The 15,681-nt window shown below is 27.2% G+C and overlaps 1 protein-coding gene across 4 annotated transcripts in view; it reads right to left on the bottom strand.

Moving 5' to 3' along the window:
- LOC111687082 (acetylcholine receptor subunit alpha-like) overlaps window positions 1-15,681 on the bottom strand; it is a 209,364-nt gene that overhangs the window by 103,878 nt on the left and 89,805 nt on the right. Inside the window, exon 4 of one of the 4 annotated variants that reach the window (XM_046950732.1) lies at window positions 5,322-5,502. The exons of the other annotated variants lie outside the window; for them this stretch is intronic. Coding sequence (XP_046806688.1) covers window positions 5,322-5,502 — 181 coding nt within the window. The remainder of the gene's footprint in view (window positions 1-5,321; window positions 5,503-15,681) is intronic. 4 annotated transcript variants of the gene reach the window in all.

Raw genomic sequence — 15,681 nt, 5'->3', positions numbered from 1 at the left:
GTTACATATTTTTCAACTAATACATTCTCACGACTTAGGTTTTTGACAGCAGACTTAGGTTCTGTCATGCTCAGATTCGCTTCTATGTATAAAATTATTCTATGGTTACTACAACAAGCCATTTAAATCAATGTTTCTACGATTGCAATGACAAATATAGAGAAATCAGATTTTATTAATTTTTGAAATTTAAAATCTAATATTTTTTTGATACCCTGCTAAAATTATTAGAGCACATAATCCATTCGTTATTATTATTTTTTTTTTTTTTTTTTGAAAACAACATGTTCCATAGCCTGCGTTTCATACCACCATATTGCGGATAATATACATCCACAATTTTAGTAATTTTTGGATTTATCTGATGTAATACATGGATGGATTACTTTGTTCTTATCTAGGACATCTCAATATTGAAATTATGAATTTTTCCATATATGTATTTGAATTAGTTTCGGACTAGTCGTGGACTACGACTTGTAGTCCTTTGAGGTGTATACTTTACATGCGTGTGCGGAGTAGTCTCAATTATTGCAGGGTAATAACACCTTCTTCGCATACTACGCTTCAAGTTACACGTGACGCTGTTTAAGCGTCAATTTTTTCTTTTGTTTAAAAAGAATTTCGCGTTTTTCTGGAGCTTTTATTTGTTTACCATTTAACTTATTTTTATTATTTATTATTATTGACTTTAAAAAAAGAATATTAATTGTCAAAATCAGCTGATATGTTCGTGTGCCTCTTATGATGCTTATAAAAGTAAAAAGCATTCTACGCTTCAAGGCATCCTAAGATTTTGTGCTTGTAACTTGCAACATGCGAGATTCGACAAAGCTTGGTGTGGACCTCCAGCTTTAGCAATCGGATAAAAAACAAACTAACTTATACAAAAACGATTATTAACACGCCTTCTTCATATAAAAACCATTGTTATTAAACCCTGTTGATACTCGTGCTCCATGGAATGATTTCATATGTGAGATCCTGTGCATTTTTTGGTGTATCACTCCGTAATTAAAATATGTATTCCGATTTGTATAAAATTTGCAACAAGGTTATTACCATTGGATAGTAAGCCAGACACAAAAACTTAGCTTTTTGAGTAAAAATATTTTTTATAGATATTGCGCTAAGTAATCACAAAGTTCTTTAAGGAAACGGTCTAAGCTTTCTTTTGAATAAAAAAACTACAAAAACGTCCATTATCCTATATGGGACTAAGCAAAAACATTAGTCTAGAAACAAATTATTAAAAAAAATTTAATTATTATTATTTTTTTTTTTTTTTTTTGAAACAGTTATGAAATGGCAATCTGAACTCCTTCGTCCAACTTTGACCGCCACTAAGTCCGGCACCTTTTGATCAATAGAGCTGAAAATTTGTGCCTGGACTACTTCTAAATCGATTTTTTGAGTTCGGTCACTTGACACGAAATCGCCCATCTCATACATAAATGATAATTTTAATGTGAAGTTTTTCATATAAACAAATTTAAAATTGTATGTTGTAATGTGACAATCAACACATAGTTAATGCAGTGCTTATGATATCTAGCTCAACGAAATGTTTCATTACCAAGACAATCAAAAATATGCAACATCAGTTTTTTGGCAATTTTAGGCAATTTTGATGATATAATGTACTTAACTTCATCTTAATGCATTAATCCCTTATCATTTATTTAAAATGCAATTCTTTTTTTAAAAATTAATTCTAATAAAAAAGATATAATATACATGTTAAACTGATATATAAATTACTGAATTTGTTGTAAATATAATTCAATCTCTCATTACTCTGTATAAGTTGAAGGGAATATAAAATTTTATTCCAAAATTTAGTACTTATTTTATTTAGTTTTAGTAAAACTTTGATGAAAAACGATAATTTTAGAGCAAATTTTTGATTGCCCAGTTTATTAATAAACTTTTTTGTAAATTTTATTGCTTGAACGAAAACAACAAAAAAAGAACGGCTAACCACCCGTAAGAACATATTGTGGTAAATATAATACAGAAAAAATCTATTAAGGTTTTACAAGGATTATTTTTATAATTAAAAAAAGTTTCTTACTCTGTATAGTATTTTATATACATACTTGAAAAATCAAATATATTTTATTTAAAAATTTTCTCATTTTTTTATTAAATTAATTCATTCCACATTCGGTGTAATATTTATAAGAACATGCAAGAATTCGTAAGCATTTAAATAAAAACTATATATTTACACCACAAAATTTAAATGAATGATATTAAAAACAATTCAGATATCACACTTAAAAATATATAAGAAGAAAAAGCTAACAATATGTATATTAAATAATAGAAGTAATTAATAATACATGCAATATGCAACAAACATCATTGAATATTCAAAATATCTTAACTAATGTTTTTTTTTATAGACATACATACGTTGCAATTACCATATATAAACTTTGCAGATATTTACAATGAGATTCTTAAATCATTTTTTATTGTTTTTTTATTTCAAAGTTCCATTAATACTTTTTTAAATTATATACCGTGAACACGCTTGTTAAAGCGTTGTATTTATATATTCATTCGTTAATTAATTTATTTATATTATATTAATGCGTTTAAAGTAATATCCATTTTATAAATATATACAAATATATAAAAAATACCGACATAAATAGGTCTTTTAAGATTTTTAATTGAGTCCATTTGTAAAATATCTACAAAATTTTTATTTGGCATCTAGTTTAAACTTTTTCAAAAAATAACAATTCTAAAAAACAATCTAAAAGAACATTCAGTCGAATATTTGCCATCAAATTACTTAGTAATGTTATATTCCCATTTTATATTACACTGTTCAACAAAAAAAGTATCTTACTCGCCAAGAGAAATAATGTAGGTTGTAGGGTTATTCAAATACTGTATCACACATTTATTCATATAATTTTATTAGTAAAACGAAGTCTTGTAATCGAACAAAATTCAAGTAATTTTGTTTCCGTTGTCATTATATTGAAAAATAAAAAATTAATTGTTTGAATTTTTTATTTGTAAATAAATGTTTATATGCAGAACAAATTTTGTGTAAGAATTTTGTTGTCGGATATGCTAAAGCTTATATATCCTTCATATTGTAAAAATAGTACGCAGTCTTACAGTGTGAACACTAAAAACACTTTAAAATGTTATCCACTTCCCGCCAGTGTTTCCGTTTTAACACTTTCAGTGCTACATTTATTATTTTGTTTCATTAAAATTCTTCAAAGATTTTAACAAATATGCTAAGTGAAGCTTAAACATAATTTGATTAAAAAATAATTACAAAAGACATTTTTTATAAAGCCATTAATAAATAAGTGTAAAAGAAATTAAAATAATTTTCGGAAAACTTTTTCAAATTGATTTTCTTGAAACACTGCTTCATTTTCATAGAAAAAATACATAAGAATTCAGTTAAAACATTCTGACGGGAGTAATATAAAGCTTTTGCAGCATTTGTTTTTTCTTAACATAAATAGATAATACATGGGACATTAAATGCATGATTTACTATTTTATATAGAACTACTATAAAGTTACTTAATATGAAATGTAAATTTATTTACATATTTATTTAAAGTCCATGGAACTATAGTAATTCGTTTTAGACAAGGGAAATATATAAAACAATTATATATAAAAAGCTTTTTATTTATATAGTTTATATATTTAAAATTTTCTTTTGAATAATTAAATTCCCCTAATATGTAAATCCCAAGACAGATTTTAAAAGAGTGTTCATGGTCGAATTAACGGACTATTTAGAATTCATGATGATATAGATTTCTAAGCACATCATATGACAGCAAGGACTGAGTAAAATTTTTTTAAAGCAAAATGTTCAATTTTTGTCTTAATTTCTCAATAAGTTCATTATGAATTCTAGCATGAGCACATAATTTTGATTTAATATTATACCCAATAAATGTGAACACATCTGTTTAAATTATGTTTTTAATCATTATCTTTGCACCCTGTAGCCAATCGATCTAAATCGAAAATTTTTAAATCAACTGAACTTATTAATAACCTTTCAGATAACATTGGTTAATGTACTGCAAGATCTTTTTCCTCTGACACTGAATGCAGCTTATGGTCAGTAGTCCATATTAAAGATTATAGTGACTGTAACTATAGGAATTTTAAACTTGGAACAAATTTTGAACCGTACTAAACTAAATGTAAAGTATTTACAAATAAAACAAATGTGCAATGAATGTGAAGTCCATTATTATTTATTCGTTATCTAAAAATTATCTCAATCTAACAAAGTTGGTCCAAAAACGGAACAAACAAATACCAATGAGTCTACCAGTATTGTACCAGGGTGACAATGTTAGTCCTAGGTTTAACCGAAAACGAAAGATTTAATATTTATAAATTTACAAAATAGGGTTGTTAAGTACTCATATAGTACCCTACACCTGCACTTGGCATATTGTAATGTTCTACTAAAGTACAGTGTTACTATTAAGTGGAAATAATATTGGAAAATAACTAATGCTATGCACCGACATCAAGATGAATTACTTAATTCACTCTCTTAATTTGTCGTAATTCGATTTGACAATTCACAGCAATGTTGTTCTTTCAATGATTGTTTTGATATTTATTGAAATACTTGTGTTGGGTTTTAAACAAATCATTTAAAACTAAAGACTTTATTTTATTTCATATGAAATTTTAGTTTTTAATAGTATTTTATTTGCTTCAATAGTTCGTAATTTGTAAATTTTTAACGCACTTGATATGTTGTAATTCGTTTCGTAATTGGCTGTTGAATTACGAATAAGAGCGTGTATCACGAATAATTGTGTGTTCAGAACATAGCATAATGCTAGTAGTTTGTATTCAAAATACGTAAGCTACGAGCACATATAACATACAAAAGTTATTTGTGGCAAATAGTTGTATAAAAAGTATTTTATAAAAATTTATTTATCTCTTGTCTGTTTAATTGTCTTGTATTTGAAGTATATATATATTTTTAATTGTTATTATTCCATTTAGTTTATTAATATTTTTTGTTAATATTCTTTTAATTAATGTACGTACATATATACATACATATAAAAATATATATAAATGGATATGTAATTTTAAAAATTTTAATATTAAATTCAATTAAAGTTAAGTATTAGGTAGTTTTTTTAATTATGTAAGTTGAATTTATTTTAATTGAGTTGAATTTAAATTATTATGTATGTATGTTGATAGTAGTTGTAGTAGTAGTAGAAGTGGTAGTAAGTGGTATATGCAAGTAAGTAATATAAGAATAGATATATAAATATGAGCACCTTAAAACCATCATATGTCCAACTGCCTAATTTTAAGATACACGTTTGCACGTCATAGGGAAAATATTCAACATCAATTGAACATGATGATTTATAAACGGCAGGTGGTTGCCATATAACCAATCCATTACTATGGACTGTTGCTTTAGTCATTAGAGTGACTTCATAATGCCCGTCAGCACTGTAAAAATTACAAAACCGCCTCAATTAAAAAATATTTCTTTGATACATTCATTTTGATAAAGTTTTTTTCTCTGTAAAATATCCAAACAAAAGATAAAGTTTTTATCTGTAAAATATCCAAACCAAAAAGAAAACAAAAGTATAACTAAATTAACAATTAAAATAAAACACAACTTATTAAATAGGCAAATTATTGCGTTTTTCCTACATTTTAAAATTAAAAGATGGTGGTTTAGATAAATGTGTGCCACTGCACATATAAAACATCAATGCAAATAATTTGATTTAAATCAAACACGTTGCTTCTGACGTTTGAAAATACATTGACATGTTTTGATTTTTGCAATAATGTTTTTAAATTTCCTATACATACATACATATGTACATACATAAATATGTAATAAAAAAACTTCGGTGGAAAATATAGGGGTTTTTAAAAATTCCAGCTGCCATAAGTTCAAAATCACTCCTAAACAAATATAAGTAAATAATAATAAGAATAAGTGAGTAAATAATACCCTTTTTAAAGATTTTCTTATAAATTGACCAAACACCATTTTGGAGAAGTTGTAATAACGCAAATGTTATCCGATCAATGTTGACTTCTTGTAATTATATATCAAAATAACAAATATAGTTTATTTTGCAATAACAAGGTTTTTTATACAAAACTTATATATAATGTGTTAATAATGTATTTAAGAAATAATGAAATGACATAAAGCATTTTTGAGTTATGACAGTAATTAATATAATGAGCGATATGGTAATTTTAAATGATTTTTTTTTAAATATTAAGCAGTAAAGTACTATATCTAGCACCGGTTTAATACGCCCTTTATACTTCCAATTAAGAAAAACACATTACTGTACATACATACATATTAAGTATGTTTTGACATAGTTAATGTACTTAAGTTACATAGTTCCCGTTTGTATTAGTGTGATCGACTTGGTTTTTTCTGTTATTCTACTATTGGTTTTTTCTAAATGATGATTTTTCGAATATTAACGAGGTTTTATTTCCTGAAAGGTATTTGCTTTATACGAATACCTAAATTTAATTCTGATATAAATAAAAAATTATAAAATTTTTAAGTTAAGGACTACCATAAACATTTCTATTTCCTATTTTTAATTTAAATTTTATCATCTTATGATTATATGTATTTGAATTACAATAATAAAATCATAATTTAAATTTGGAGCTGAAATTTTTTAGTAACTATTAACAGTTTTTTCTGAATTTGTATAATATCAACCGGGTAGCAGATCAATACAACTTAGCACTTAAGACTTATTCCGTATCCGAACAACAAGAAGTAAAACTGCTCTTCCCACAGAAGAGTTCTGTGTAATACCAACACAAACATAAGAATGTTACTCTCTATCACAACTTCAAAATAAGTGGATTATAGCAATTTAAATGATTGTTATTACTTTACTTTAGGTTTTATTATTTTTTGCACACTATATTTAAATAAATATATTTATTTTAGTTTAATTTAATAGCAGGGTTAAGAAATAATTTGTAAAACGAAAAACAAAAATTGTATAAACATTCGTCGTTTATCAAAAATGAAAATTCATGTAAATCTTAATGATAAATATTCTTCGCTTTACATTTTTGAATGCTTTAAAACAGTTATTTTTTTCATTTACATGATCGTAAGTGATAAATGAATGAATATTTGGCACGCTGTTGAATAACCCGAAAAATCCGAGGAAATACACCTAGGACACTATCGGGCCTGTTGTACGCTCCTTAACATGAAAAAAGGGAACTGAATTAATTATATTTCAGTGTTCAGAAAATTAGTTTCCTGAACGTAATTCCTAAGAATCTTCCAATCAGTGTTAGTCAGGAATGTTATTTCCTGAATAACATCACTTCCAAAATACTTGGATCTAACTTCGACGAATGCCTGGCAGTGCCAAAGAAAGTGCTCCAGAGATTCACTGTCCTCTCCACATGCTGTACATATATCTGAATCCGCACGTCCGTTTTTGCATAAATGTGCTCGTAATCCTGTGTACACTCAGAGTACGTACCAGGAGATTTTTCGTCTTGGTCTCATCAGGGTCACCCAATAGGATCTTCGTGGTTCCACCCATAATTTCATTATTCCAAGAGGCCTTATGGGATTCTCTCACCCATATTTTTAGTTCAGTTTTTGTTACGTCGAAAGGTTTCGCGTTTGTCAGGTTAACTGCCTCGAGCTCCCTTCCCTTTAAAGCTATTACATTAGTCCATTCGTTACCGACTACTCTCGAGTGGGCTGGTACGCATATGATGTGAACCTTACCTCTGGAAGAGTATTCAGTTAAAGCTTTCTTACAATCCAATACAGTCTTAGATTTAGTACAATAACCTTATATCGCGTTTATTGCATTTTTGCTGTCGGTAAATAAGCGCTGTGGGGGCCATATTTATTCTAATCCAATTTACGCATTTCGTTATTGCTCGTACTTCTGCTGGAATCTTGTATTATGATTTGGTTAACGGTGGTATATTTCTGCTTCTGGATCTTCAATCCCCCACTTTATCCCCCAATTCTGTCTGGGATCAGCGTTTCAAAGTTTCCGACATATTCTGTGTCTGGTATACAACCAGACACTTCCGATAATTGTGTACACCCTTCCAATGTGTCTAGTATACGTTGAAGTCGTGTTCCGTAACCGCTTTTGGACAGTTCGCATAAAGTTATGAGACGTTCGGCTGTAAGCGCCGCCTTATATCATATCCAGGGATTTAAATGTTCTATACGCCAAAAATGCATTTCGAGTAAATCGACGTTGAGATTAAAAACTGCTCGATACACAGAAAAAAATTAAATTCAAAATCAAATAAAAAAAGTATTTTGTTTTTACTTAAATAGGACAATGTGAAAATTTAAACACTTAAACATAAAATTGTATAAACCAAATAAGAATTATATCAATTCACTTTGGTGCATTCTAAAACTTGTTTTATAGTTGTATTCCATATACTGACATAAAAATAAAACTTAAACAAAATCATTAATTGAATCAGTAAAAATAATTACTGGAAACTGTATTTATTTCAATAAAGTATTTGTACATTTTCCTTCTGTGTGAAATTCGTTATAAACCCAAATAAAAATATTTATAAATATCGTAATTAAATTTAAGCTGGTTCATCATTAACATCGATGCCTTTTCTTCACAAGTAATTTGGAGACTTTCCCTTTAAAAGTCTGCATTGATATATCCCACGTAAGGATACACAGAAAAAACTGAAAATGAGTTTTAATTATCAAAATAATTGTATCAAGCAAGTTTTGCACCTATAAACAAAATGATGATATCAATTACCAAATTTGTAAAAAAATAAAAAAATTATATTTTTTTTCCAAATAATGAATTAATCAGAACAATTAATGTCAATAATTGAGACAAGATTTAAAATTGATTAATTCATTAATTGTATACATTAAATATTTAATAAATATAAAATTGATTTTTTATTAATTTATTAATCAAATAAATTAAACTGTTTGATAGAGAATTTTTTAAAAATCAATTAAGAAGGTGATTAAAACAATCAAATTATTAATCGATTACACACAACGTTAAAGGAATACTAGACCTTTAACAATGCGTTCAGCATTTACAAAAATTATCACTTTATTGACACAATTTAACATATAAAGTGTTTCATAAATTGTAAAGAAACTTGAATATTATATGCCTAAAATTTTATTGACTATTTAAGAATTATAAATATTGCTAGCACAAAAATTCAAAATAAAATATTAAAAATAAATCTAAAATAGAAAAGAAGGCCAGAAAAAATTTTTTAATCAATTGAAAAATTAATTGAATTAATTAAAAATTTAATCAAAATTTTACACTTTAGTTTCAAACAGTTTCAATAAACGAGATAATTAAGACAAATAAAAATTTGTTTAAATAAAAAGTAAAAAAAATTAAAGCATGTTAATTGAAAATAAACTACCGATAATTTTTTCTGTGTAGGACTTAAAGTGACTAAGTAATATATGTAATATATGAAATATATGTGGCAAACATTTTTTTTTTTTATTTTTGGAAATGTCCTTAATTCCAGGAAGTGACTGACCGATTCCACCGATTTATACTTTTAAGCATACTATCGACTATCCGTTTCAAGGTTTTTAGTAGAAGGACGTAAGCCTTATCAGTCGATAGGACATAGTTTTCCTTGGTTTGGCAATACATATTGCATCCTATCATTTAACTGGAATATATGACTATGTCAAGCATGCAGTGAATACCTTAGACAGATGTACGGAATCTACTTCCACCTTCATCTGCAAAAGTGCCGGGAAAATCCCATCGGGCCCTGCAGCTTTGTGAACGTTTCTATTTTTGCGTCTATATCCTCTCGACATTGAAAACGGTTCTTTATTAAAGACCCGAACATTATCCAATTAGTTTTAGACTTATTCCGAAACTTTATTAATAGCAGTATTTTTATTTCCTCCTCGCTTTTTGAATTTGGCTCCTCAACATTACTAGTGCTTGCTGATTACCAATTTTGGAAACTTCTTTTTCCGACCGGTCCATAATTGGCCCTCTTCCGAAAATCTCTTAAGCGTACATTAATCATTATTTTAATAAAATTTTACACAAAAATTACTTCAGCAATGATACTGTAATATTTGATTACAAAAAAAAACGATATAGATACAAAATTTTACTGAATTATAACTTTTATGTACAGAGATTTTAGTGTAAAAATTTTTGCGATCGGTCCATAATTGGTCATAGTTCATATACTATGTCCCTTCCCGAAATCCTCTTTTATTAAACTAGTTCGACTATCTTTATAAAAACTAGTTTATATAAACAGCTGGGTACAACAATTTTTCAATTCACAATCGATGTTGTAGAGTTGCATGCGTAGTATGTCAGCCGCTGCTACAATAGTCCTAATAATGGAGTTGGAATTTTCTTTACAAAAATTGATTTATTCGCTTGTTTAATTCATTTAATATTATATAATATATTTATATTTTGAATTTTTATGTGTGTATGTTGTTTTGATTGTTTTTTAAATTTAGAACATTAACTTATGACTTTGCTGCAAAGATCTGTTCACAATCACTGTTACTAACCTATAGTACGACTTGATTATGAATTGAACAAACATATTTAAATTTTATTACATTTTTACACCCATACATACATATATGTCAAAAGTTCCATTACAATTATTTATTGCTCGATATAGATATGTAAATGTTTATAAAAATAATAATATGGAGGTTTCCCGGATAAACGAATTACTGTAAAATTGCAAAATTTGAAGATTTTAACTCTAATAGATTCGAATATAAACGAATATTTGTAATTAAATTATATGAGAGGTGCCACGGCCCCTGCTGCTGGTCCGCTTTTTTTTTTTTTTTGTTCATATTGACACTACAGTGTGACCAACAATATTTGACTCTGACTGTTATATTTTCTCAGATATACTCATTTAATATTTTTTTAATATGGGGGATTGGAATATACCACCCCACTATAGCCATTCCACCCATTTTGTCCATAAATATTCTAATGGATATCAAAGTTGTTCATACAAAATTTTAGTACTAGCAACAGATAGGTTGCAATTTCTGAGATATGCGACTTTTAATTCTTATTTTGTATGTGGCTTCTCGCCCACTTGATTTTTCAAAGTAAAAAGTAGCCTAAAACCTCTTCCCGACATACAGGAATACACTTCATACATACATACATACATACATACATACATACATACATACATACATACATACATACATACATACATACATACATACATTTTTGTGATGAGGATTCTGCTATTAAATTTGTAATACATTCTCTGCTTCAACTAATTCAGCTAATACATACAAAATTTTGTTTACATTTATAGAAAATTAAAATTAGGTTTGTTCCTTTACTTGTCAAGTTTGCATGTTTGTGCCAGAAATTGTAAAAGAGAACAAATTTGAGCAAATAAAAATATTTTCCTTTTTTTCTGTTCCCGTACTTTTTACAGGTACGAAGAGATTCATTAATTCTCTTTAGCCAGAAAAGTTCTGGAACAAAGCTATTAATTAAAATTTTTCTAATGTTTTAGTTTTAAACGTACAATATCACTTGAATATTATATTCGCATTCAATAAGAAGCTTGTATTTTAGTTTCATTCATTTAGCTTCCACATTATAGAAAATTTCGAAAGTAAATATTTGAAGAAAAGTACTATAAAATACCTCTAATAGATTATCATTTAATCAAAAATTTTATGTTTCTGTGTTCAATATTATTTACAATTCAAAACACATAAATTGAAGAATGAAAAAGTATCAATAGTTCCTTTCAGTAGATTCTCATTCACTAAGGTCCCTTCAATTTAAATTTTATTTTCATTATCAATGTTCAATATCGTAAAAATATTAAAAAGAGCCATCGGAAAAAGTACAAAAATATCTCTCAATTAATTCTCATTTAATAACTGAGTGTGTTCCGGTTAACCATTATAAAAACGTACCATTTAAAGAATAGAAAAGTACCAAATAGTTCTTACGAACTTACAAAATATTTTTTTTTTGGGTTTTAATTAGGATGACGTTTGTCCAGAGAAAACCACACCAACCGACCTATACCTTCACATAGGAAGTTGGAGCATCCGGACTTGATTTCATCAAAAGTATTAATGGTCTCCACCAGGTTATATCGTGAGTATTCTATGGTCTCCACCAATAAAAAACATAACCTCACTCTGATGTAAAACGAAAGCACGCGTTCAATGAAGACAACGCATAACTTAGAACAGTTATACTAAGTAGTGCATTAAATTAGTGCGGGGTGAGAAGTAATTCTGTCGAAAGCACAGCAACAAGCACAAGCCTGACCGTCCTTAAGAAATAAAAACGATGACGCGAGAGTTGTTCCCCAACTCAGACCTGAATTACAACTGTACAAAATATTATTCAGTCAACACCATGTATGTTAAAATTAATGTTCCTAGGTAGAATATTTTATATAATTAAAAAAGTACAATTTATGAGATAAAAAGTACTAAAAAGTTATCTCTTAAAGAATCTTATTCAATGAGGATTGTGTATGTTTAATAATCATGTGTTTTGAGTTCATATTAAAGAACATACAAAGAGTATCATTTGAAGGAAGAAAAAGTACCAAAAATGGAATAAATTTTACTTATGTGGAAAGTACTAATAAAAAGAGTACAATTTATCCCCCTTTTTGCTTAGAAATATACTTTTTCGGGAATTAAGTTTACAAAAATTTCGGTATTTAAATCTATATATCACAAATAAAATTAAAAAAATCAAATCTGCATTCATTTGTTCCAGAAAAATAGTGCTTTCAAAGAGTACCAAACAATTTACCTGAATTTGGTCCTATATAGGCCTTAGTACTCGAATTCCAAAATAATAATAATAATATACCAATAGCTTATTTTATGTGAGTAAATAAACTACTTTTTCATATTTTGTAAAAATTGGCTCAATGAGTTTGAACAACATTAAATTTCCCGTTTTTTTCATTTTGGTACTTTTTACTCCAGTGAAATAGCAAAATTTTTTACAATAAATATTAAAGAGTTAGTCCGTAATTTAATAGGTATAATTCAATAAACCGAAAAAGTTTTCTTAATGTGCTAAAAATGTACAATAAATACAGTTTTCTCCCTTCTCCCTTCTCCCAAAAAGGACTTAATTTTAAGAAAGTACGAAAAAAAAGAAAAATTTGATTATGTTTATTAGATTAAAAGTTATAGAGGGCCAAAAAAGGTACCAAAATCACCTTTGTTACACATTTTTACCCCTTAAAAATAAGAATTAAAAAAAGTACCAGACACCCATCTGCTCATTTTAAGAGTAGATACAGATGCATTTAATGTTTTTTTTTTTGTATCACTAATATTGTGTAAGATAATTAAGAAAGCCTGTTTTACCCGTTTTTTCCCCTTTTTACCCGTAAATGTGCGAATTTCCAAAAATCCCTTCTTAGTGGATCTACATAACCAAAAACACATCTACTGTCAAAATTTCATGATTCTAGGTTCAGCCGTTTGTGCTGTGCGATGATGAATCAGTCAGTAACGCTACTCTTTTATATATATATATATATATATATATATATATATATATATATTATATATATATATATATATATATATATATATATATATATATATATATATATATATATATATATTATATATATATTTATATATATATATAATATATATATATATATATATTATATATATATATATATATAAATATATATATATATATATATATATTATATATATATATATATTATATATATATAGATTAAAAAATTATCCGACATAATCTACAAAGTCAGGAAAATATTTCCACTAAATTTCATTGAAATCAAACTAAGACTTAAACTAGCTCTAATGTAGACAACCATGATGTAATAAGTAAGATGAGAGCGTTGCGTGAAAAAAATCTTCTATCTGCAGCAGGACTATGTTTTTATACTTCTTCATCTGAATTTTCTTCTTTGAAATTTTTCTATGAACATTTTAACAATTTTAAACCAAATCGTTTTTGCTTTGAAAACACAAATAATATAACATAGTGTTTTTACGCTTTCGAAAATTGTTACAAAATATTTAATAATTTAATAAAATTTGGTAGGAACATTAATCTAAATATGTGGACTGTGACCACAAAATTTTTTTCTAATTCTGATTATATCTGAAATTACGGATAGACAGACATTGTCCTATGGGTCATAGAACGAATTTGAGATAAAATGTGTGACAGTATATATGCATATATTAACTGCTTATGAATAACGTAAAATTGGTGTCAAACATTTTATTAGTACAATCTATATTAAGATCTAAAAATATTAGTGCAATGGAAAAATAATGCACTATAACTCAAAAATGACATTCTTCAACCAAAATGTAGCAAATTCAGTTTTCTAAAAAAATAATAACTTTTAATCCTTTACAAATTATTCAAAGGAGCTGTTATGTGCCAATATTCATTTAGATTTCTAAAATTTCCCGGATTGCTCACTTTTTGCCTAATAAATATGAAAATAAAAAAATCCTTTACAGTCCAACATTTTAAAATTTATGTAAGTATTTGTTGAATACAAAACAAATATTAGAAACCGGGCTTTTAAGTAAAAAAACCGGCCTATTCGATATTCGAAAAATCAATATTTAGAAAAAACCCACAGAAATAAAACAGAAGAACCGGCTTAAAGTCCGGTCGATTCAAAAAGGAGCTATTGTTTTTATTTACGACTAAAATCACTAGTATAACACTATGTATGTATGTATGTATGTATGTATGTATGTATGTATGTATGTATGTATGTATGTATGTATGTATGTATGTATGTATGTATGTATGTATGTATGTATATATATATGTATGTATGTATGTATGTATGTATGTATGTATGTATGTATATGTTTATGTTTATGTTTTTCACAGAACTTATCGTACATAAGGGCATAACACCTAATGCACATAACAAATAACCTGTTCATTGATGCATACATTCCCAATAAAGGAAATTTAAAAAATATATTATTTTACCGATGTTTTTTTGTTAATCCGTTGTTATATTTCGAATACTTATTCGGAAAACTGATAATAAATGATCTGTGTGCGAATAAATGTGTGACCTGTCCGTTTAAAATAATATGTTTTGGATGGGCAATTTATGTTTATTATTTTGATTCAGAATATTAGCCAAATATTTATACAATATAAATAAATGTGATGGTTGATTTTGTTTAAACAAAAATGTGCAATTTAAATATTTTTTTGCCTCCTAATTCACCCATTTTTGCCTTAAATATTAATTTCAAATATTATTATATTTTCTCAGAAATACTAATATAATATTAACATTACATGGAATGTAGCTTGGCTCTTATACATATACATGTGGGAGATATCATTTTAATTAATAGAAAAGCTTCTTCTTATCATCCGTGTGGAGTTGTCAGATCTCCCATCAGACGCGTCCCAGGTGGCGGATAGGGGGAGCTAAGCATGGTCTTTTTCAACACATTGGACATAATGGTCGAAAACGACGATGCTAGCTCGAGATAAGGCAGACCTGACTAGATACATTTTTGACAAATGGTCTAACAAGCCTGTCATATCTAGATGA

This window comes from Lucilia cuprina, chromosome 4, assembly GCF_022045245.1.
Source record: "Lucilia cuprina isolate Lc7/37 chromosome 4, ASM2204524v1, whole genome shotgun sequence".
In the NCBI taxonomy this organism is placed as follows: Eukaryota; Metazoa; Arthropoda; class Insecta; order Diptera; family Calliphoridae; genus Lucilia; species Lucilia cuprina.
This window is presented reverse-complemented; position numbering and strand designations above follow the sequence as displayed.